General features: G+C 35.4%; 1 protein-coding gene across 2 annotated transcripts in view; it reads left to right on the top strand.

The window, feature by feature from the left end:
- COL11A1 (collagen type XI alpha 1 chain) overlaps positions 1 to 16506 on the top strand; it is a 207751-nt gene that overhangs the window by 113108 nt on the left and 78137 nt on the right. For both annotated transcript variants that reach the window (XM_082612439.1, XM_082612440.1), the window contains exons 32-36: positions 10106 to 10159; positions 10293 to 10337; positions 10473 to 10526; positions 10642 to 10686; positions 14298 to 14351. In XM_082612439.1, coding sequence (XP_082468565.1) covers positions 10106 to 10159; positions 10293 to 10337; positions 10473 to 10526; positions 10642 to 10686; positions 14298 to 14351 — 252 coding nt within the window. The remainder of the gene's footprint in view (positions 1 to 10105; positions 10160 to 10292; positions 10338 to 10472; positions 10527 to 10641; positions 10687 to 14297; positions 14352 to 16506) is intronic.

Genomic DNA, 16506 nt, shown 5'->3' with positions numbered 1-16506 from the left:
GCTTTGTCACAGCTTACCCTTCCCCCTCCCCATATCCTCAAGTCCATTCTCTAGTAGGTCTGTGTCTTTATTCCCATTTTACCCATAGGTTCTTCATGACTTTTTTTTTTAATTCCATATATATGTGTTAGCATACAGTATTTGTCTTTCTCTTTCTGACTTACTTCACTCTGTATAACAGACTCTAGGTCTATCCACCTCATTACAAATAGATGAGTTTCGTTTCTTTTTATGGCTGAGTAATATTCCATTGTATATATGTGCCACATCTTCTTTATCCGTTCATCCGATGATGGACACTTAGGTTGTTTCCAGCTCTGGGCTATTGTAAATAGAGCTGCAATGAACATTTTGGTACATGTCTCTTTTTGAATTATGGTTTTCTCAGGGTATATGCCTAGTAGTGGGATTGCTGGGTCATATGGTAGTTCTATTTTTAGTTTTTTAAGGAACCTCCATACTGTTCTCCATAGTGGCTGTACCAATTCACATTCCCACCAGCAGTGCAAGAGTGTTCCCTTTTCTCCACACCCTCTCCAGCATTTATTGTTTCTAGATTTCTTGATGATGACCATTCTGACTGGTGTGAGAAGATATCTCATTGTAGTTTTGATTTGCATTTCTCTAATGATTAATGATGTTGAGCATTCTTTCATGTGTTTGTTGGCAGTCTATATCTTCTTTGGAGAAATGCCTATTTAAGTCTTCTGCCCATTTTTGGATTGGGTTGTTTGTTTTTTTGCTATTGAGCTGCATGAGCTGCTTATAAATTTTGGAGATTAATCCTTTGTCAGTTGCTTCATTTGCAAATATTTTCTCCCATTCTGAGGGTTGTCTTTTGGTCTTGTTTATGGTTTCCTTTGCTGTGCAAAAGCTTTGAAGTTTCATTAGGTCCCATTTGTTTATCTTTGGTTTTTTTTCCATTTCTCTAGGAGGTGGGTCCAAAAGGATCTTGCTGTGATTTATGTCATAGAGTGTTCTGCCTATGTTTTCCTCTAAGATTTTGATAGTTTCTGGCCTTACATTTAGGTCTTTAATCCGTTTTGAGCTTATTTTTGTGTATGGTGTTAGGGAATGATCTAATCTCATACTTTTACATGTCCCTGTCCAGTTTTCCCAGCACCACTTATTGAAGAGGCTGTCCTTTCTCCACTGTACATTCCTGCCTCCTTTATCAAAGATAAGGTGACCATATGACCGTGGGTTTCTCTCTGGGCTTTCTATCCTGTTCCATTGATCTATCTTTCTGTTTTGGTGCCAGTACCACACTGTCTTGATTACTGTAGCTTTGTAGTATAGTATGAAGTCAGGGAGCCTGATTCCTCCAGCTCAATTTTTCGTTCTCAAGATTGCTTTGGCTATTCGGGGCCTTTTGTTTTTCCAAACAAATTTTGAAATTTTTTGTTCTAGTTCTGTGAAAAATGCCAATGGTAGTTTGATAGGGATTGCATTGAATCTGTAGATTGCTTTGGGTAGTAGAGTCATTTTGACAATATTGATTCTTCCAATCCAGGAGCATGGTATATCTCTCCATCTATTTGTATCATCTTTAATTTCTTTCATCAGTGTCTTATAATTTTCTGCATACAGGTCTTTTGTCTCCTTAGGTAGGTTTATTCCTAGATATTTTATTCTTTTTGTTGCAGTGGTAAATGAGAGTGTTTTCTTGATTTCATTTTCTGATTTTTCATCATTAGTGTACAGGAATGCCAGAGATTTCTGTGCATTAATTTTGTATCCTGCTACTTTACCAAATTCATTGATTAGCTCTAGTAGTTTTCTGGTAGCATCTTTAGGATTCTCAATGTATAGTATCATGTCATCTGCAAACAGTGAGAGCTTTACTTCTTCTTTTCCAATTTGGATTCCTTTTATTTCCTTTTCTTCTCTGATTGCTGTGGCTAAAACTTCCAAAACTAGGTTGAATAAGAATGGTGAGAGTGGGCAGCCTTGTCTTGTTCCTGATCTTAGTGGAAATGGTTTCAGTTTTTCACCATTGAGGACAATGTTGGCTGTGGGTTTGTCATATATGGCCTTTATTATGTTGAGGAAAGTTCCCTCTATGCCTATTTTCTGCAGGGTTTTTATCATAAATGGGTGTTGAATTTTGTCGAAAGCTTTCTCTGCATCTATTGAGATGATCATATGGTTTTTCTCCTTCAACTTGTTAATATGGTGTATCACATTGATTGATTTGCGTATATTGAAGAATCCTTGCATTCCTGGAATAAACCCCACTTGATCATGGTATATGATCCTTTTAATGCGTTGTTGGATTCTGTTTGCTAGTATTTTGTTGAGGATTTTTGCATCTATGTTCATCAGTGATATTGGCCTGTAGTTTTCTTTCTTTGTGATCCTTGCCTGGTTTTGGTATCAAGGTGATGGTGGCCTTGTAGAATGAGTTTGGGAGTGTTCCTTCCTCTGAAATTGTTTGGAAGAGTTTGAGAAGGATGGGTGTTAGCTCTTCTCTAAATGTTTGATAGAATTCCCCTGTGAAGCCATCTGGTCCTGGGCTTTTGTTTGTTGGAAGATTTTTAATCACAGTGTCAATTTCAGTGCTTGTGATTGGTCTATTCATATTTTCTATTTCTTCCTGATTCAGTCTTGGCAGGTTGTGCATTTCTAAGAATTTGTCCATTTCTTCCAGGTTGTCCATTTTATTGGCATAGAGTTGCTTGTAGTAATCTCTCATGATCTTTTGTATTTCTGCAGTGTCAGTTGTTACTTCTCCTTTTTCATTTCTAATTCTATTGATTTGAGTCTTCTCCCTTTTTTTCTTGATGAGTCTGGCTAATGTTTTATCAATTTTGTTTATCTTCTCAAAGAACCAGCTTTTACTTTTATTGATCTTTGCTATCGTTTCCTTCATTTCTTTTTCATTTATTTCTGATCTGATCTTTATGATTTCTTTCCTTCTGCTAACTTTGGGGTTTTTTTGTTCTTCTTTCTCTAATTGCTTTAGGTGCAGCATCAGGTTGTTTACTCAAGATGTTTCCTGTTTCTTAAGGTGGGATTGTATTGCTATAAACTTCCCCCTTAGAACTGCTTTTGCTGCATCCCATAGGTTTTGGGTCGTCGTGTCTCCATTGTCATTTGTTTCTAGGTATTTTTTAATTTCCTCTTTGATTTCTTCAGTGATCACTTCGTTATTGAGTAGTGTATTGTTTAGCCTCCATGTGTTTGTATTCTTTACAGATCTTTTCCTGTAATTCATGTCTAGTCTCATAGCGTTGTGGTTGGAAAAGATACTTGATACGATTTCAATTTTCTTAAATTTATGAAGGCTTGATTTGTGACCCAAGATATGATCTATCCTGGAGAATGTTCCATGAGCACTTGAGAAGAAAGTGTAATCTGCTGTTTTTGGATGGAATGTCCTATAAATATCAATTAAGTCCATCTTGTTTAATGTATCATTTAAAGCTTGTGTTTCCTTATTTATTTTCATTTTGGATGATCTGTCCACTGGTGAAAGTGGGGTGTTAAAGTCCCCTACTATAAGTGTGTTACTGTTGATTTACCCTTTTATGGCTGTTAGTATTTGCCTTATGTATTGAGGTGCTCCTATGTTGGGTGCATAAATATTTACAATTGTTATATCTTCTTCTTGGATCGATCCCTTGATCATTATGTAGTGTCCTTCTTTGTCTCTTCTAATAGTCTTTATTTTAAAGTCTATTTTGTCTGATATAAGAATTGCTACTCCAGCTTTCTTTTGATTTCCATTTGCATGGAATATCTTTTTCCATCCCCTTACTTTCAATCTGTATGTGTCTCTAGGTCTGAAGTGGGTCTCTTGTAGACAGCATATATATGGGTCTTGTTTTTGTATCCATTCAGCCAGTCTATGTCTTTTGGTGGGAGCATTTAATCCATTTACATTTAAGGTAATTATTGATATGTATGTTCCTATTCTCATTTACTTAATTGCTTTGGGTTCGTTATAGTAGGTATATTCCTTCTGTTGTGTTTCTTGCCTAGAGAAGTTCCTTTAGCATTTGCTGTAAAGCTGGTTTGGTGGTGCTGAACTCTCTCAGCTTTTGCTTGTCTGTAAAGGTTTTAATTTCTCCATCAAATCTGAATGAGATCCTTGCTGGGTAGAGTAATCTTGGTTGCAGTTTTCTCTCCTTCATCACTTTAATTATGTCCTGCCACTCCCTTTTGGCTTGTAGAGTTTCTGCTGAGAGATCAGCTGTTAACCTGATGGGGATTCCCTTGTGTGTTATTTGTTTTTTTCCCCTTGCTGCTTATAATATGGTTTCTTTGTGTATAATTTTTGACAGTTTGATTAATATGTGTCTTGGCGTATTTTTCCTTGGATTTATTCTGTATGGGACTCTCTGTGCCTCCTGGACTTGATTAACTATTTCCTTTCCCATATTAGGGAAGTTTTCAACTATAATCTCTTCAAATATTTTCTCAGTCCCTTTCTTTTTCTCTTCTTCTTCTGGAACCCCTATAATTCGAATGTTGGTGCATTTAATGTTGTCCCAGAGGTCTCTGAGACTGTCCTCTGTTCTTTTCATTCTTTTTTCTTTATTTTGCTCTGCAGCAGTTATTTCCACTATTTTATCTTCCACCTCACTTATCCGTTCTTCTGCCTCAGTTATTCTGCTATTGATCCCATCTAGAGTATTTTTCATTTCATTTATTGTGTTTTTAATCGATGCTTGATTCATCTTTAGTTCTTCTAGGTCCTTGTTAACTGTTTCTTGCATTTTGTCTATTCTCTTTCCAAGATTTTGGATCTTGGAAATAGAATCTTGGATCATCTTTACTATCATTATTCTGAATTCTTTTTCAGGTAGACTGCCTATTACCTCTTCATTTGTTAGGTCTGGTAGATTTTTATCTTGCTCCTTCACCTGCTGTGTGTTTTTCAGTCTTCTCATTTTGCTTATCTTACTGTGTTTGGGGTCTCCTTTTTGCAGGCTGCCGGTTCGTAGTTCCCGTTGTTTTTGGTGTCTGTCCCCAGTGGCTAAGGTTGTTTCAGTAGGTTGTGTAGGCTTCCTGGTGGGGGGGACTAGTGCCTGTGTTCTGGTGCTTGAGGCTGGATCTTGTCTTTCTGGTGGGCAGGTCCACATCTGGTGGTGTGTTTTGGGGTGCCTGTGGCCTTATTATGTTTTTAGGCAGCCTCTCTGCTAATGGGTGGGGTTGTGTTCCTGCCTTGCTAGTTGCTTGGCATAGGGTGACCAGCACTGTAGCTTGCTGGTTGTTGACTGAAGCTGGGTGCTGGTGTTGAGATGGAGATCTCTGGGAGATTTTCGCCACTTGATATTATGTGGAGCTGGGAGGTCTCTTGTGGACCCGTGTCCTGAAGTTGGCTCTCCCACTTCAGAGGCACAGCACTGACTCCTGGCTGCAGCACCAAAAGCCTTTCATCTACCCGGCTCAGAATAAAAGGGAGAAAAAGTAGAAAGAAAGAATTAGTAGAAGAAAGAAAGAGAGAGAGAAAGAAAGGAAGAAGGAAAGAAAGGAAGGAAGGAAGAAAGAAAGAAAGAAAAGAGGGAGGGAGGGAGGAAGGATGCAAAGAAAGAAAGAAAGGAGAGAGGGATGAAGGAAAGAAAGAGAGAAAGAAGGAAAGGAGGGGCGGAGGGAGGGAGGGAGGAAGGGAAGGTAGGAAAAAAAGAAAGAGCAGGTAAAGTAAAATAGAATAAAGTATGAAATATAGTAGCGTTATTAAAATTAAAAAATAATTATTGAAAAGAAACCGGACAGATAGAACCCTGGGACATATGGTGGAAGCAAAGCTATACAGAGAGAATCTTACACAGAAGAATACACATACACATTCACAAAAAGAGAGCAGGGGGAAAAATCAAAAATCTTGCTCTCCAAGTCCACCTCCTCAATTTGGGATAATTCGTTGTAAAAAGAGGAAAAGGGCGAGAAGTCTGAAATCTTGCTCTCTAAGTCCACCTCCTTAATTTGGGATAGTTCGTTGTAAAAAGAGGAAAAGGGGGGAAAGTCTTAAATCTTGTTCTCAAAGTCCACTTCCTCAATTTGGGATGATTCGCTGTCCATTCATGCACTCCACAGACGCAGGGCACATCAAATGGACCATGGAGCCTTAATCCGCTGCCTCCGAGGCTGCACAGAGAGATTTCCCTGTCTCTTCTCTGCTCTCACAGCTCCCGGGTCTCAGCCTTGGACCTGGCCCCGCCTCTGCGCGTAGGTCGCCGGAGGGTGTCCGTTCTTCGCTCGGACAGGGCGGTTTTAAAGGAGCCGCTGATTCGGGGGCTTTGGCTCCCTCAGGCAGAGGGGAGGGAGGGGCGCGCAGTGTGGGGCGGGCCTGCAGCGGCAGAGGCCGGCGTGATGTTGCAGCAGCCCGTGGCGCTCCTTGCGCTTTCCCGGGAAAGCCGTCCCCGGGTCCCAGGACCCCGGCAGTGGCGGGGTGCACAGGCCCCCCGGAAGGCGGGGCGGACAGTGACCCGCGCTCGCACCCAGGCCCCGCGGCGGCGGCAGCAGCAGCCCCAGCGTCCCACGCCCGTCTCCGGGGTCCGCGCCTTTAGCCGCGGCTCGCGCCCGTCTCGGGCGCTTGCCCAAGCAGCCCTCTTAATGCCCTCTCCTCGCGCACCAGGAAACAAAAGGGAAGAAAAAGTCTCTTGCCTCTTCGGCAGCTCCAGACTTTTTCCCCGGACTCCCTCCGGGCTAGCCGTGGTGCACTAACCCCTTCAGGCTCTCTTCCTGCCGCCAGCCCCAGTCCTCTCCCTGCGCTCCGACTGAAAGCCGATACCCGAGCCTCAGCTCCCAGCCCTGCCCGCCCCGGCGGCCGAGCAGAGAAGCCTCTCGGGCTGATGTGTGCCTGAGGGCACCGATCCTCTGTGCCGGAATCTCTCCGCTTTGCCCTCCACACCCCTGTTGCTGTGCTCTCCTCTGCTACTCCGAAGCTTTTCCCCTCTGCCACCTGCAGTCTCCGCCCACGAAGGGGCTTGTAGTGTGTGGAAACCTTTCCTCCTTCACGGCTCCCTCCCACTGGTGCAGGTCCCGTCCCTATCCTTTTGTCTCTGTTTATTCTTTTTTCTTTTGTCCTACCCAGGTATGTGGGGAGTTTCTTGCCTTTTGGGGGGTCTGAGGTCTTCTGTCAGCGTTCAGTAGGTGTTCTGTAGGAGTTGTTCCACGTGTAGATGAATTTCTGATGTATCTTTGGGGAGGAAGGTGATCTCCGTGTCTTACTCTTCCGCCATCTTCCTCCTCGAAATATTTCTTCCTAGAGGAATCAATCATTTTATTTTTACCCTTTCACCTAAATGTCTGAATTTTTGGTCTTTATTTTTTTCTATTACTTTTCTTCATAACTTTTTTCTATGGTCAAAAACATTTATGTTTCTCAGTTCTAAAACAAAAAAATGATGGATACATCAAAGATCAAAGATAGTTTCATATGTTTTCCTATGTGGAAGCCAATGAATTTTGAATAGATTTAAGTCTTTATTGTACTAAAAGTGAAATTCGTCTGCTAATCCCTTTCAAGCAATTTAAGGACTATAATTAGGCAATATAATTTATCCAAAATTTTACCAGTAATATAAACCATACTGAGTATTTAAAAGATGCACTGCCATATGCACTATAAAATGATAGCTATTTCAAAAAGTAAAATCTATTTTAAGGTCGGATTCATTTATATTTAAAACAATTTAAAATAATTTTGAAATTTTCAGTTCACTGAGCGAGCCAATTTCGCTATTAACCTTTGACTTTTTGGCCTTTTGTTGGCTGTTTATTTTTTCCATTTAAAAGCAGATAATGTCTTTTCATGGAAACTGTATATTTTGGTGTTAATTTTTATGTGAGAAAAGAAGAAGAATATGCCCATATATTACAAACTGTTTAGTTGGTGGATTGGACATTTTTGTCTATTTCCCATAAATTTCTAAGAGCAGAAACCATGTAAGAAAATAAATCTATTAAACATGAAATTGATGCATAAGAGCAATTTATTTGAATGGAGTCTCTATAAATGTGTTTGTGTTCTACTCAGGATAGATGAATATTTGTCCTCAAATTGAATTTGATAGAAGTGAATTACTTTCATATTGGATTATACTTACTTGTCAAATTCCTAGAGTAGTCATGTAGTAATATTCTACCAGGTATAACTATGTGATTCTCTCTAGAGAAAGAGAAAAGGCTTTGAAAGCCCTTCAAAAAATGTCATTTGCAGACATTTTCCCCCATTGTGTGAGTATTACATGTCCTAACAATTGTCCTCAGGTTGATCACATAGTGGTCTCTATAAGCATGAATTAGAATATATTGCTAAACAGGTCCTAAAATGAAGTTTAGCAGCTCATACTAAATTTTGTCCATCAAATCCCATAAGGCTTCATATACAATTTTCCTGACTTGTGGAGGAAATATAAATTATAACGTCCATTCTGTATGTATCACCTGAGGCAGTTTCAGGGTCCAGGAATGCAATGCCAGAGAGTCTGTCTCAGTATGTCTGCAGTGGGATTTGATAGTCCGCACTTTTGGCAGTCACTCCAGATTATTCTGGTACAGAGGAGGCATTTATCACTTGGAGAAAGATTACTTTAGGTTAGTTCAATCCAAATGACTGTAAACTGAAATAGACTCACAGGCATAGGAAGCAAACTTATGGTTACCAAAGGTGAAACGGAGAGGGAGGGATAAATCAGGAGTTTGGGATTAAGAGATACACACTACTACATGTAAAATAGGTAAACAACAAGGACCTACTGTATAGCACAGGGAACTATGTTCAATATATTGTAAAAACTTGTAATGAAAAGAATCTGAATAAAGAATACAGACATACATATGTGTAACTGATTCACTTTATACCTGAAACTAATACAACATTGTAAATCAATAACAGACAAACAAACAAAACTAAACACAAAGATGTATTCAAGTCAAAGAAGCTTTGTTACATCTCCCTCAATGCATGGGGAAGTGTGTAAAATCTGCATGTCTACTACTCTTTGCTAGACATTTTACACATTATTGCATTTAATCCATACACTGGTCAGAATAGGAAAATAGTGTTTGGAAGCTCCCCCAGTCCACCCCTCCCGGGGTCTCATAGTTATTGGTAAGTTGAGGAGCAAGCATTGAACCCTAATCTACTCTATTTCATGATACAATGACGAGGCAAACCAATCACAGTCATGTTCAAAGGAATCTCTCAGCAGATGAAAATCTGGACATATGTACAAGGTAAAATAGGGGAATCGTATTCCAGTTGTAAAATGTAGCTGTTTGTGGATTAAATTACATAATGCTTTTACAGTGCTTATTACATCTTTAAATAATCATTATTTATTGTTAGCTATCGTTATCATTTTTATACCTTGTTTTCCTTTATTCCGATTTCCTGTAAATTTCAAAGTACCTGTAAGATGCAGATGATTGCTCTCATTTTGTAGAAGAAAAAACTGTACTCATTATTATACTATAGTAATGTACCCAATTACTTAGGTGAATGCATGACAAACATAAGTCTTGAATTTATGTCTTCGGAATCCCACAGACAAATTCTAATGTTGAACTGTCTGACTTAAGAGTCTCAGTTAGATCTAACCACATTCAAACATCAAACAGAAAAGATGGAAGAAGATTTTTAGTCTTTATGATTTGACCCAGTTCTAAAGGTGTAAAATACTCAACTTAAAAGTGATAAGAATACAATAATGTTAATTCAGGAAAAATATTTTATAAAATTCATTCCTATTTTAATATTTGATTATTCATGCTTGTGAAAAATAATTTTTTTCAGAGTTGAAGCAAGTATGTAGAATTATAAGTCAAAAATTTATTTAAAAAATTTATTTTATATGAAATACCCTTTAATTGCTGTTTACTAATATGAGAAATGATATATTTGATTAATTAATTTCCTTAAAGTTAAAAACTAAAATGTTTTATCAATTCATGTTTTCAATGCTTCCAGGATTTCAGGTGTCACTGTAAGTTCATTTTTAAATACATGAATGGAGGTTGTATGGTATCTTAAATTATATTTTTGATTTGAATGCTACCAGCTTGTGAGAATCATTGTGTTCCAAAAGACTTTCAGCTTGTGGCTAAAAATGTTAGTAACTGTACTCATTGTTTATTATTTTTATTTTTGTAGGGTTCCACTGGATTTCCTGGGTTTCCAGGTGCCAATGGAGAGAAAGGTGCCCGGGTATGATATACAAGTATATTGTTCTGGACTATCTAATATAAATGTTCTTACATGAGTACCTATCTCTCAGCACCAGACTCACAATTTATTGTGATATACTGTGTATTGAAACTGTTTGAACTGTGTTTGGCAGGGTGTAGCTGGCAAACCAGGCCCTCGGGGTCAACGTGGTCCAACGGTAAGTACCTTGATTTTAAAATAATGATTTTCATTTTTCATCTAACTCTCCTATTTTCTTCAGAAATAAAAACTGATCCCGTGCCTTTAGATCTGCTTGGAACTAGATCAATTTCATCTTTGCTCTTATGTACAGGGTCCTCGAGGTTCAAGAGGTGCGAGAGGTCCCACTGGGAAACCTGGTCCAAAGGTATCCTCAGCACTTGTTCCATTTGGGCTTTCCTGTAAGTTCCTCTTCCAGAGGATGGATGTTAACAGAAGGAATCTAAACTGATTTTTTCCGGTTTTTGTGTTGTTGTTGCCAGGGCACTTCAGGCGGTGATGGTCCTCCTGGCCCTCCTGGTGAAAGAGTAAGTACGATACAGTCATGTCATATCATATAAAGTAAATATTAGTATGTTGCAAATGTTTAAATTTCTGGGAAAAGTTACAATTACATGTTTCTGCAAATACATCTACACAGTCATCCACAAAATTTAGTCAGAGTTTAAAAAATTACTATTCTTTAATTTACTTTCCTAAAAAAAGCTTAATCAATTATGTGCTATTAATTTTGTTATAGAAATGAGAGAAATTATATGTCTAATTGGCCTAGGATATCAACTTTTATAAAAAAATAATTGTTTTCTTTTAAATACACATGTAACACCTATGCCTTCTCCTCCACTCCTCTTGATTTCCATACTGATACTCACTTTGCTCCTGGAGCTGGCAGCAGCTTTATGCTGGTAAAATGCAAGCTACCAGTAGCCATTAAGTCACAATCAATATGCATTCAAATCAAGATAAAACATCTATTCCAGTAAATAGGAAAACTTTTTAGTAATTTGATTTTCAATTGGTATAAAATAAAGCTAAATACACATAAGTAAGCATGCCCTTTATTTTTGTTGTTGTTGTTTTTTGGCAAAATATAGCATTTTTTGTAGCCAGATTTTTTAAAAGCTATCATCTTGAAAGAATTTTAAATATTCTGTATTACTGACCAATTAGATCATGACTTAATATTCTATAATTTTAATACTATACATTTTTATATTATTGAAATTTATAATAGATGTTTCACAAAAAGTAACACAAAAATACCCTCTGATGTATAACTTAAAACTGAGAATAAGTAATTTTTTAAAAAATAAACTTTCTACTTGTGACAGAAAAATCACTAGATTGGACTCAAGAATAAACATTTAATTCCAGTTTTTTCAAATCTTTGGTTCAAATTTAATTAACTTAACTTTCTATTAAATGTTTCTCACTCTTGATGAGCTATTCCAAAATTAAGTTCATCCTGTACATTTTGACTTCATAAATAAAACAATACATTTGAAATATTTTATGTCAAAAACATATTTTATGTCTTTAATAAGAATATACAAGCTAAATTAATTAAAATGGCTAAATCATTAAATGGATTAGAACCATTTAACAAATTGTAGCATAACTAAGAGTTTTGTCTGTAAAGCACAAACTATTCTCTTTTACATATTTTGTTTATACATTCCAAAATTTCATGATCAACTATAAATCTTTATGATTTTATTTTGGGACACAACAGTGTAACCCAAGAACATGATCACTTGTAATTGTAAAGACACTTTCAGATTAAGAAAAGTATTTTCTGAGGATCAAAGTAAGGTTCATTTCAAAATAAATTTTTTAAGTAAGCTTGAAACCATTTTCAAGAAACTTTTATACATGTTTTAAGTATACAGAATATATTTCTTGTGTTCTGTGTAGTTGATCAGACATTTTCTATCTAATATATCCTCATTTTCTTTAAAGAATTTTAAGTATCATGAACTATTTGTTATGTCTTAGGCACACAGTTGAAGAACAATGAAAGTAATATCACAAAAATGTTTTCTTCAAATTATATGACTTGAGAGGTTTAGGGAGAGAATTTTGTAGTACCATTGGATTAGAAATGAAAAATAACATTTTGCCCATTTCAATGATCTTCTTTAAAAATATATTTATGTGTGTGTGTGTGTGTGTGTGTGTGTGTATATATATATATATATATATATATATATATAGTATTATATGTAAAAATAATATATATTATATATATAAACACCCACTAGGATATTCTACAAGGTAAATATGATCCCTCATACTCATGATTTGCAGAGCATGGATGCCTGCTATTAAAGACTTTGTTAATACAGCTTTTACTTGGGTCTAAGATGATTAGATTTAGCAAAAACAAAACAAAACAAAATAAAAACAAAACAACTAAGACACCCAAATAAACTGAATTTTAAGTAAACAATGAATAATTTGTGGCATAATATGTTCCTTGCAATATTTGGGACATTAAAATTATTCATTATTTATCTAAAATTTAAATTTCATTAAACATTTGGTATTTTATCTGACAACACTAATTGGGTTCCAACATTATCTTTACACACTGAGTACTTATGTAATTTCTACCTCACCTGGAAACTATTTTGATTAATACAAAGAGAATGTGTCAACGTGTTTTTGTGTAATTGTATGTAGAAAGACCCACTTTTTCTTCTTTATTTTCTCTGGAGAAGTGATTTTTGAAATTTTTCTTAAAGAAATTTAAATTCAAAATAAAATTTTATTTTGAAAAGGAGCAAAAAACTAAAAGTAAAGAAATGACAATTTATGAAATTAAGATAGTAGAGCTTACTATATAACCTAAAGGAATACTATATTTAAATTTTTTAATTTAAAATGGTTTTTGGTTTATAATTTTCTTGCTATTATGATAGATATTTAAGAATGATAGTTTTATATTTTAATTGCTATTATGATAGATATTTAAGAATGATAGTTTTATATTTTAATGAGAGTACCAGAATTTCTAAGTTCCAAATATTTTCCCAGTGTTTTTGGTAATTACATGAGATATCTTTTATTTTAATGACATATCTAACTTTGAAGTTTCTTTTTGAGTTTAAGATAAGATGTTGGTAACAGCAATAATTTGTTCTGATTTCTGAACTAGCATTGGCTTGAGAATGGTAATGAAATTTCCTGTGGGAAGGCTAAATTGATAAATTGAAGAGAGTAAATTATATTAAAGATCAACTTTAGTAAACTTTATTTTTTATTTAAGTATAAATAAATCCTAACCTAATTTTATTACTTAAGAAATTTTATTTATATTATGTTCCATTTTATATATATTCCTTTTAGGAATATAATTATCATGTTCTGGTCATATAAAGGATTATCTTTCACCATCCTTTTGCTGCAACCAGTGTAGTCCTTGTAATAGGGTCTACTTTATGCCTTTTAAAGATATGTAAATCTAACTGTTGAATAATAGTTAATTAAGCATCAAATCAAAAGCAATATTATAAATGTATATTTGGATTTAATGTTAATGAGAATAATTATATAATAATGTTCTTTTCATCTTATCTACAAAAGAAGTTTATACATGAGTAAAATGAGATAGTGACATCTTCAGAAATAAATACGTTTTAAATATAGAGATTAGTTAAAAGTATCCTCTATGGTCTTTTTGAGATAGTCACTTATTTTTTTCTTTTAATTTTGTATGACTGTAGAGTCAGAACATTTATAGAATCAATTTTAAAAATAATTTTTCTTTTTGGGGGCTATGGACTTGAAATATCCTCCATTTATGGATGTTTGTAGCCAGTGTTGAAAGTAGATTATCTACAGGGTTCCTGATACATCCATGTTCTATTCACTTTTAATATGAATTCTAAATATTTACAGTGTTCTTCAGCTAAGACCATTGATGTGATGTGCAGTTTTGAGTAGTGAATCGTGTGGAAGATCATCCATTTTGCTTTTAAATTACCGTAGACTATCTTGTTGTAATGCAATAGTTCTGCCATTATGGTAAAGAAGCTGTATTTTATATTGTTCTTTATCTGTAGAAATAAACTGCAACGTGTAAAGATATGCCTTATAAGGTATATTCTTAAATTTCCCCACTGCTTTTTCTCTTCAGGGTCCTCAAGGACCTCAAGGTCCAGTTGGATTCCCTGGACCAAAAGGCCCTCCTGTAAGTGTCATGGTTTTTCTTTCTCTTTCTTCATTTGACAGTGCTGTCAAATTTTGAAAGTCATACCTTTTATATTAAATAATATCTGGATACAAATATGGATAAAAATTCCTATAAAAACAAAATTGTTCTTAATAATGCCAGAGTATGTATTTTCAGCTTGTGAAGTTTATCAAATGTTTCTGAATCTAATTTAAATATATCTTATTAAATATTCCTTCAAAGTATATCAAAACTAGAACATGAATATTATTCTCTCAACTACTCTTCTACTGCAATGAATATTATTGACAGCATTAAAAATCATTACTGAATCTTAAATATTTTGTGTATCAATTTCTTTTTTAGCTTCCATTATCCAATGTATCCTTCAAAATGTCACTACCTAAACATCCTCCAACATTCTGACATTATTTATATCACATTAAGATCTATTTATTTGTATTTACTATTTTTGCCTCTATAATGTATTTTTCTTAGAAAATGTAATGATAACCCTTCATGAATCATTTCCTTTTTATAAAATTTGTTTAGAACCAGAGTCTGTAGAATATCTTCATCAAATATTTTCACAAAGTTAATTGAAATCTTTTACTTTCACACAAATATTCATGGGAATATAAGACATGCTCAGTGCTCAGATGCTTTTTATCCTCTCTCTTTTTTTTTGGCAACCTATTCAGTTTATTTATGAGTTAGAATCAACTTACTGTCTTAGTCCATACCAGCTGCTATAACAAAAAAAAAAAAACACAGATTGTGTAGTGTATAAACAGTAGAATCTATTTGTTAGAGTTCTGAAGGCTGGAAGTCCAAGATCATCATCCCAGCATAGTGAGGTGAAGACCCTCTTTCGGGTAGCAGACTTTTCATTGTCTACTCTCTAGAACTTCTTTTATAACTCACTAGTTCCATTCATGAAGGTTCCATGAAGGTGACATAAGCACTGCCTAAAAGTCCCATCTACTAATAGCATCACCTTCGAGGGTTAGGATTTCAACATCTGAATTTCAAGGGGACACAGATTTTCAAACCATAGCACCCACCTGTCAAAGGAAATTGTTATCACAGTGTGGTCCCTGGGCCAGAAGATCAGCAGCACTTGTAATTTGTTAGAAATGCAACGTCTTGTCTCCACCTCACTCACCTAATCAGAACTCTATGAGAGGGGCCCAGTCTGTGTCTTAACGAACTCTCTACATAGTTCTGATGCATGCTGATGCTTGTGAACCACTGTTCTAGTCCAGAGTAGACAATGCTATTCAAACTTTAATGTGCATATAAATCATGTTGGTATTTTGTTAAAAATGTAGATTTTAATTCAGTAGGTCTGGGATGGGTCTTGTGACTTGACGTTACTGGCAAATGTCTAGATGATGCCAATTCCAGTGGTCAATGGGCCGTACTTCGAATAACAAAGTTCGAAGAAGTTTTGGCTGAGAATAAGACCAACATAGTTTGAATATTATCTACGCTGTAGGAAACTAAGTATAGTTAAAATTTGCAGTCAGTGATTTGAGAACCAAATGTTTTCTCAATGTAATAATACCAATAACTAATTCCTATTGGCAGTTTTACTCACATTCTGGTTATTTTCACTTAGCAGCACATTGATATAGATTTTTGGCTGAATATTTTAAACTGATATTTGAACTGAATCATTTTTTTTAATTTTTATTAGAGAATAGTTGATTTACAATGTTGTGTTAGTTTCAGGTGTACAGCAAAGTGAATCAGTTATACATATACATATATCCAATCTTTTTTAGATTATTTTCCCATATAGACCATTACAGAGTATTGAGTAGAGCTCCCTGTGCTATATAGTAAGTGCTTATTAGTTATCTATTTTATGTATAGTAGTGTGTATATGTCAATGCCACTCTTCCAGTTTAATTCTCCTCCCTCCTTCTCCCCTGGTAACCATAAGTTTGTTTTCTACATCTGTTGAACTGAATCTTTTTGGCAAAACAACATGCACCTTGTGAGAGGAAGTTATGTGAGGATTTTTATATATGCCAATATTTCAAAAATTGTACTTCCCAATGTTCTCATTTCTAATAATTATATATAAAATAAATAATTATAGTTAGTCAAATATAGTCCAGTAACAATCTTGCATAAATGAACGATTCAGAAAATTATAAATTAAGAT

Source organism: Mesoplodon mirus (genome assembly GCF_964341445.2).
Source record: "Mesoplodon mirus genome assembly, chromosome: 3".
Classification (NCBI taxonomy): Eukaryota; Metazoa; Chordata; class Mammalia; order Artiodactyla; family Ziphiidae; genus Mesoplodon; species Mesoplodon mirus.
The sequence above is the reverse complement of the archived record's forward strand: the minus strand, read 5'-3'. Positions and strand labels throughout refer to the sequence as shown.